Source organism: Diadema antillarum, unplaced genomic scaffold, assembly GCF_040938485.1.
Source record: "Diadema antillarum isolate AM-2024a unplaced genomic scaffold, OU_Dant_1.0 scf00000114, whole genome shotgun sequence".
NCBI classification, from domain to species: Eukaryota; Metazoa; Echinodermata; class Echinoidea; order Diadematoida; family Diadematidae; genus Diadema; species Diadema antillarum.
The window spans coordinates 1924995-1933979 of NW_027271003.1; the positions used below are offsets into that span (position 1 = coordinate 1924995).

The 8985-nt window shown below is 39.6% G+C and overlaps 1 protein-coding gene across 1 annotated transcript; it reads right to left on the bottom strand.

Annotated features, from left to right (window-relative positions):
* Positions 1–213: 213 nt before the first annotated feature.
* Positions 214–7634, bottom strand: LOC139719765 (beta-sarcoglycan-like). Its single transcript, XM_071631152.1, has 7 exons — positions 7608–7634; positions 5047–5247; positions 3865–4047; positions 3082–3115; positions 2533–2693; positions 1210–1338; positions 214–509 (listed from the first exon to the last, which is right to left on the bottom strand). Exons 1-7 carry the CDS (start codon positions 7632–7634, stop codon positions 297–299), a joined length of 948 nt encoding a protein of 315 aa, XP_071487253.1. The 3' UTR covers positions 214–296.
* Positions 7635–8985: the final 1351 nt, after the last annotated feature.

Consider the following 8985-nt stretch of genomic DNA (forward strand, 5'->3'; position numbering starts at 1 on the left):
ACAAAGTTGTTGGACAAATTTGCTCTCAGCCAGTCAGATGCAAGTATTTTAGTAACTTGTAACAGTTTGTTAGAAAAAAATATCTGACCAAACTGCTTCATAAAATGCCCCCTTGAACACTAACCGGGCAAAACTTTGCAATGCTGTCTGTTCCTATTATACTCTCTTTTAGATCTTGTAACAATGTCTACCTAACTCTGCCGAACCCTTGAACGTTTTTGACCCAGCACTGTGTAATTTTGACCCTTATCTTTTATCAATATGTGCTCTTAGTGTTTGAAGACATGTGTTACATTTCATTCAGCACATGGATTTGAACTAAGCTTTCCACACGGGTGCGACATGCCTGGCGGGGCTCTCACTCGGACGACTTTGCCAGTGTCACTACATACGCAAAGGGTGTAACCTGTGACAGAACCACTGAGTCTGCCGGTGCTCTTCTTTGGCAAGAGGGTTGTGTTGACATTGATGCCTCCTGATGGGCCTACCTCAAGGGACATCAGGTCCAACTGTTTGTTGCAAGAGAAACATGAAATAGCAAAGACTGAATAACGAGATTTTCACGCGACAGAAGCGTGAGCAAAAATGTAGCCATAAATTTGTCTTTTGCTTGGTATATGTAACACTACTAATGTTTGGATCCACCAGAATGAAAATCACATAAAATTCATCTTACCCTGCCAAGCTTGAAAGATTACATAAAAATTGTCACTTTTACAATTCAGTGGACTCCCATTATAACGAAGGCCTCATAACTGGCAGTTTTCTTTTGTTATATTGACATTTTGTTATAACCAAATAAATATACAAAAAATAACACAGAACAAATAATGTTGCGGCCTGAATTTTTACTTTGTTGTCAACAGAATTTCATTATAACTACAATATAATATGTGCGTTATAATGAGAGTGCACTGTACATATTTCAGAATGACATACAGTCTTTCTGGAACAGGATTATTCGTCCCATTGCTGGTCCATTCTATAAAACAAGAAAAAACAAAAAGGAAACTCTAGTTGTTCCATAATTGTATATTCAAAATGAAACCTTCATATGGACCATTTCTGCAGGGGGGCAAGAGATGCACAAACTGTCTCGCTACTTATCAAAAATTACCATGATGAATCAATGAATCCATTCATGCTAATTGGATTTAAGATGAGTTATGAGAGCTTTGGAACAGGGCACTAGGATGAAAGTGGACTTACTGCATTAAGAGTGACATTCTCTCCAGACAAGTCAATTTCCTTGGCACTCAGGGAGAGTCCCTCATTTCCCTGAATGGTTATACCCTCTTCTGCCTCCATGGAAAGAGTTTCTCCTGGACCGGGGCTTAACTGTACATACAAAGAACACAGGGCATTATCATCGCATCAAACCTTCAGCAGAGCTGCCAAAATTGAATGGAATTTACATCCCACTTCCATGATTAAAAAGCAAATACCGGTATGTACAATTGACAAGATACGTAACATTGACATACATATTGAAAAAATGAATTCCACAAATGGCTGAAAAAACGCTCATGTCATTAACAATGGAAAATGGATGGATTTTCACAAATAGGGTACGTACATTGTGTAGCTCAAATTTGAAGATCGCACAATGTATAACAATCATATTAAAAGGTATAAAGTGTGACAAGCATACATGTATATTACATAAAACGAAGACAGTACATTACAAGAGAATTGCATCAGCCTGATTAAAAGAGGTTTTATTGAGTTACATGATATAAATTTTTGAAATAAATCCTTTTTCATCATTGATTTCAGCAAAATCAAGGCAGAGGCATGGCTACTAAAAAAAATGGAACCTACAAAGTACTGTAAAAGTGGAAATTTGTCACGGTGTTCAAATTTTTGCGCATTTCGAGTGACCAGAAACTAGTGTGAAAATAAAAGTACGCTAATACGCGTATGCTTGCTTGCTTTATGTTCCAGTAGTTGATGTCTTGATTCCATGGAATTAAAAACATGCGAAACTCTTCTTACCCTGCCGAGCGTGAAAAATTAGTCGCGTAAAAATATCTACTTTTACAGTAGTTGCTGAACAATTTGAAAAATGTAAATGAAGCTTGGGAGATACTCTTCTGACATTATTGGCAGGTAGCAAATTCTTGGAATATTGGTAATGTGTGTGGTGTGTGTGTGTGTGTATTAGGGAAAGGGAGGGCTGCATCACATTCTTAGCATGAAAGCTGCTTAATGCAAACTTCAAAATATCACTTCATGCTGTTATTGATTTACGACTACATGAAGTTTTTTTTTAAAAATATGTTTAGTACAGAGGCAACAAAATTGGGGGGTGGGGGGTTTCACAAAACAAAACACTTCTGTAATGTTGCAATGTTAAGATTGCAACACACAAAATGCCATAGGAAAAATACAGAACAACCTATCAAGTAAACAAGCAGTCAAGCTAATCAGAAATCACAACAAAATTCAATATTTCTTTGCAGTGATTTTCAACAATTTCGTGCACCAATTCCCCACAGGATAACACTCTATCCAAGATGGTTGTGTGCCTACCTTGGACGCGACAACCCTTGAACTCGCTAACTGCTTCATGCCAGTGGGTGTTGCTATTCCACTGTCATTGACTGTGTGAAGAATGGAGCCGCCTGTCATAGGGTTGATGATTTGAAGGCCCTCTTGCGCCCTCATGGTTGTGCTTTCGCCACTGATCTCCACTTGAATAAAATGATGGTACAAAAAAAAAAAATAACACTACTTATTTCAACACATTGGTGGAACCATTTTGTGGCAAATGAGACCGCAGTAGCAGAAAGTAGTTGTACGATAGCTGGCTGTCTTCTCTTATAAACTCAAATAGGCATACCACTTTTTCATCTTTCATATTCAAATAGGACTTCATTTCACTTTCCATGGCAAAAAAAAAAAAAAAAAAAGAGAAGAAGCTATGGTAGATACACAGAAGAGTAATGCAATCAAGGGGTTGCTATTAATGGCTGTGGATTCATCAATTCAACTGTCATTTTTATAAAACACATTATGAAAAACAGTCACATTGTATGTTCTGTACGTTCCAAATTCTTAATAAGATTATCTGATCCATACCTGTAGCACCTCCCATCATTTGCTGTAGAACCACCTGGAATGATAAATAGCAGAAGAAATGGAGGTGAAATTCACATTTTTGTCACAATAGAAATCCTGACATATTAGTATTACTTCTCATTTAATCTACTAGTACTGTCAACTCTGAGCAGAAAAAGAAGCTAAAATAAGTTTACCAACATATCAGATGGGGGGGGGGGGGGGGGAGAGATGATATGAGAATAGGACATGTGGCTAAAAACGAACAAAGACATCTATTAAGTATAAAAGGAGTTCTCAATACATGAGCTAGCAGGAAGAGAAATGATGGATGCAATGGGATGTACTAGCATGCACACAAAAGAAAAATTCACCAGAAAATATTACCATTCAAGGACAAAAAACAAGCCACTTTCATAAGACACAAATGCAATGTCAGCAGAATCTCGTAAACTTTAGAATGCAAGAACAAGCACTGCCCCTGCCTCATCATTTTATGTTGTGAAAGCTAGTATTTGGAACTGGCATGAGGCGAAGATGTGGTTTACATAGCGACAAATTCATTAAAGAGAATTTAATCAATAACATCTATGAAAGGGTTTTGGAATAAATGGTGAGCTAATGTAAGTAATTGCAGACTTGAAGATCCAGGTAAACAAGCCGGTCATACTGATCAAAGCTAATTATTTGTGTTTTGTTGTTGTTGTTGTTGTTGTTTTCCAGAGTATGGTTCTGGAAAATTAAAGGTTGTGCATAGATAAATAAAAACATCTGACGAATCCCCACCTAGAGAATTTTACTTACTGGCTGGCCATCACCATTGATTTCCAAGTCCTGTCCCCGATAGCCACCAAACTCTCCCAAGTCGGTAAGTACCTTCTCTGCTTGGACGTCTTCTTTGTATTGGATGTCTCCCCCATCCACAAACTCCAACACATCAGACCCAGTCTGGTCAATCCGCAACGCCAAGACGATTAGAACAGTGAGCTAGAGGGTCACAGAGAAGAAAAAAAAGAAGTAAAAGAACTATCATGAAATGGGCTGATGATACAACATTTAACAATACTGTAAACATGTGCTGTCATTGTGACTTTCAATTCAACATATTTTGTGCATAGCAGTGATGTACACAGTGGCGGATTCAGGAGGGGGCGCACCGGGCGTGCATGCCCCCTTTACTGTATTTCTTTATTTTGCACCCCCCTTTCCGGAATTCCTGAATCCACTCCTGGTACAGCTTGATATGATTCAGACAGAAATAACCAAATATGGCTAAAACTAAATAGAACAGTAGAAGGAAACACAAAATGGAGGCAATGAAACAGACTGTGTAAGCACCATTTATGTTATGATGTACTTTTGGAATGCCATTACTGTAAAAGTGGAAATTTTCGCGGTGTTGAAATTTTCGCGCATTTCGCGCAACCAGAAACTAGCACGAAAATAAAAACATGCGAATATTTTTGCTTGTCATATGGTGGCTTGATTCCGCGGAATTAAAAACACGCAAAACTCTTCTTGCCCGGCCAAGCGCGAAAAACTAGTCGCATGAAAATATCCACTTTTACAGTATATACCAATAACAGTGCATGACTTTACTGGACTACGCACATATAAGCAGTAGCAGAATGTACCCAACTCCCTGGTAACATAATTTGCTAGAAAAGTTATGTTGTACATTAATTATATGCGTTTCTTCTATTCCTGATAATGTACAAATCATAGCTTATTAGAAGTCATTCGATTGAATCTCTCTTGAAAAAAATAAATACGATACTTTAGCAGTAGCTCTGCAAAATCAGATACCGGTATATAAGAATTTGCACATGCAAGAAATACAAGTAAAACTACAAAGATAACAAATGAAACATCAAAACCTGCATATAATGAGGCAAACATGGGGGAAGGGGGGTCATAATTAAAGTGTATCTTTGTGTGTGTGTGTGTGTGGGGGGGGGGGGGGTGTTGGGTAGGGGGGATACCTACAACTAAATTGGCAATGACGACAACATAGATTAGGAAAAGGAGCAGGTAAGCCAGGAAACGCTTGCGCCCTCTCAGTCCGGTCTTGTGGAGGTGCTCCTCGTGGACAGCGACATAGCCCGCTCGGAAGTTGCTGTTGTGCTCCTTGTTGACTCGCCTCCGCTCTAGTGACTTATCCAGCATGGACAACCGACTGGTCGATCTCTGTTTGTGGTATAGAGATTTGAGATGGTTATAAATATGAGGTGGTAAGAATTGAAACTAGACTCTGACTGGGGTCGTACTATCAATATTAGTACGTAGACATCTTTAATACAGTGATGCAAGCCGCCCATAATTCAACCATAACGCCGTCCAAAATTTGCCTGCCTGCTACATGACCTGTAGAATTTAGAAACCTATTTTGCGCACAGGCGAACCTTGGCACGGGAGGACGAACCTTGGTGTGGGTGCCAAAAGCTACTTTACCCACTACGGCACTAGGGCTAGCCCTAGGGAGCTCGCACCCAACTCCACACCTACTTACACTAGACAACAGTTTACACTTAAAGGGGCATTCCGGACGATTTTCATAATTTCACATCATGAAGTACATAAATCCACAGCTCCATGTATAGATTCGTGGAATTTATTGTGGTCCTTGAGCAGAGAAACCAATAAATTGAAAATCTTAAACAAATTACACTGAACAGTGTTGATGACATCAGAGCCTCATATATTTCATAAATGTAGCAGTGTAATTCCATTACAATACCACTTGCTCAACAAGTTCACCTGTGAAAAATCTATGCATGTCTTCTTCTTTTGTTCTGCTTCCTTGAGCCCCAACTCATACATTCTTATCATGCTTATGGTGAGGCTGGCATGTCACCATCCTTGTTCATTGCAATTTGTTATAAATTTTGAAAACATTCTCATTCCTTATCCCAATCACTATAAATTCTGAAACTCTGTACTCACTTTAACTGATTTATAGCTGTTCAAATGTAAAAGTCTGAAAATCATCCGGAGGTCCCCTTTCACCAGTTACGTTAGACTACATGCAGACATGTAAAAGTTTATATCTAATGTTACACAGTCACAGCACAGTAGCGCCCACAGTTGTCAGAGTCAAAATGATCATGTACTCACAGTACTGTCACTGTTGACAAAAAAAGAAAAAGTAAATAAAAGGGGCAGGTAACCGACAGAACAGTCATTTAAATTAAATAGATGAAAGGAATCGTTTGGTAATCATGTAGAAATGTACACTATGCACACCTACATGTGTACCATTTCCGTCCTTAATTTGTCAATGAAAACTTCTTGTGGCAATCAGAAATGTCAAGATAGACCATATCTGACGGTTTCATGAAATTTCATAGCCAATTACAGAAGAAAAGTAGCTAATTTTGACTCAAAAGTACGCCGATTGACGGCTGTGTCAGCGTAGCATGATGGATGATCGATTATGTGGAAAAGCGATATACATAACGATGATCAATCGATCGTTGTAGTCTGCGTTTATACAGCCGCTTGTTTGGTGTTTAACCACAATTATTATGTAGGCTCGACAGTAAAAAGTGGAAGAAAGAAAGTGATCTTGATGCGTCTGTTTTTTATTGTTTTACTTAATATTCTCCTGCGTGTGACAGTATATCTTTCAACATTTTTTGCTGACCAAATGATGGAAGGATAATATGTGTACAAAACAATAAAAGATATATATATGAAAAAAAGAAAGAAAATTATCCATCATGAATATTGCACAATAAAATGGACCATTACTACATGTCGATTTCAATATTCTGTTTCCACAGCGCCATGAGTATCTTTTTAGGTAGAATGAGCACTTTATCAGTACGGGAAACCCGCTCATGAGGACCGCTCCCGCGTACGAGGACTGCCCCGCCTCATGAGGACCGCCCCCACGCCTCATGAGGCCCCCTATTCACTTCTATTCATCTCACATCTGACATATAAATTGTCGCAACTTTGCACAGTGATTTTTTGTTACACACACATGTCCACTGCACTATCCATGATGAAAAGAAGAAAAAATCCTATCTGTTTTTTTTTTCAAAAATCGAGTTTTAATCAACCGATGCAGAGCGCCCATTAAAACATGTGTGTTTTAGTACCTAATGGGTTTTAATCAAAATTTGATTGACAAACGGCGAAGCGAACGGTAGGTGTGCATTTTTTTGTGAGATGCCACCGACTGTTTCATCACACAATGACAAGATGATGAGCACTGGAATTTAAGAACTGGACTTTAGAAAAGGCATGGCAAGAACCTCGAACCGGGGGGGAGGGGGGGGGGGGTTCATCTCTATCACAGTCCCCATATCCCCACATTTCCCCTCCAGGCCTCCCTGCCCTCCCTGGCCTGGCCTGGACAATGCCAAGTCATACTCATACTAGCCGGCCTCACGTTACACTACACAGTTCAATTAACAGTAGGGCCTATGTAACACGTTAAATTAATTTGCCATGCCAGTGCAGTGGCAGTGCCAGTGGCAGTGCCGTGGCAAGTGTGCGTATGCAGCTGCACGCACAGGGTAGGGACAGACAGGGTCACTTACCCTGAACGTAGCGTTATTTTCATCCATCGTGTTCTTGACTGGCTGTCACTGTGTCAGGTTAGACTCAACAAATCGGCGATTGATACCGCATGTCTCTCTCCCTTTCACGTTAGCTCCGTCGCTGGATAGAGCCTTAGAGGTTCTACCTCTAACGTTAACGTTACGTTAGTTGTTTATGTGATTCTCACAGCTCAATCTGCGACCGAAAACTGCCGTGATACTGCTGCTCGTTGAAGCGGATGTTGTAGTATCAACAGGCATTAGCTTCCGGTTCGTGGATACGGATGCCTGGGGCAGTGGCGGGGTGTCGTCAATGCGCATGCGTAGCGTCTTCGCAACGAGAAGTGAGTAATACAGGATTTCTCTTTCTACATAGTTTTACAAGTTGAGATCAACGCTAGTATACTGTAGGCGTTTGTAGGCCTATGGTAGGCATAGACCCTAATTTATATTTTTGTAAAAGCTTAATTTTAGCATGATTGTCACAGCAAGATATTTTCTTCTAAAAAAAATTTCTGTGATTGTTTTTGTTGTTTTTGAAAATCAGGGTGGGCATTTTGTGTAATGTGACACGGTACCTTTAGTTAATTGTTTGTAAGTCGTTTATTTTCTATTTATTGATTTATGTATTTACTTACTTTTTTTTTTGCTTGTCAGTCGATTTTGGGAAAGAATTGGCAGCAAAAGATGTGAAGACCCTTTTTCTTTTTTCTTTTCTTTTCTTTTTCTGCCTTTTTCCTCTTTTGATGATCGATACAGCGCACTCAATCTAATTCCATGGTCTGCATAAGCTTGGACTGCCTGTATAGCACAATCCCAGTTTTCACGCTGGCTGCACTGCATATTGGGATCAACTGGTAGTTGCAAGACAGCAAACTTCTGAGCTGGTGTCATAGATCATCTTTCTTGCGGACCACAATGACCCGGCCGGCTTTCAGGCTATTTCACCCGCTGACTAGCTGACTGTTGATTAACACTGCAAATCTGCAAACACTTGCATAGCTTCTTGGGATTCATAAACATTATTTAAAATATTGACAATTTGGTACAATTCAGAAAAAATCTAATGGCTATTTGTTCCTTTTCAATGTAGACCTGCGATGTGATCAAAAAGCCCATCAAAAGTAGGACCACATTGAAGTAGCGGGTCCATCTTTGGGAGATAAAGATGAAGAGACCCTTTCTTCTAAACCTCTCTCCCAGTCCGAAATGCGCTTTCCAGTTTTTATGAGGTTTTCTAGATTTGCTACATATTCAGTTATTTCTCTATTTGTCTTCTTTTTTTTTTATATACAATAATTTGCCTCGATATGTGAACCTCTCACCTAGCTGGCGATGCGAGTCTGCCGTCTCAGCGAGAAGTCAAAGTCTGGTGGAG

What these genes read in the sequence shown, in the direction of transcription:
- LOC139719765 (XM_071631152.1), bottom strand. Translation starts at nt 7,634, where the DNA reads ATGGATGAAAATAACGCTACGTTCAGG. An exon ending in AATGATGGGAGGTGCTACAG is followed by an intron (nt 2,694 to 3,081) that starts GTATGGATCAGA and finishes ATTTTATTCAAG; the next exon opens with TGGAGATCAGTGGCGAAAGC. An exon ending in AGAATGTCACTCTTAATGCA is followed by an intron (nt 510 to 1,209) that starts GTAAGTCCACTT and finishes TGCAACAAACAG; the next exon opens with TTGGACCTGATGTCCCTTGA.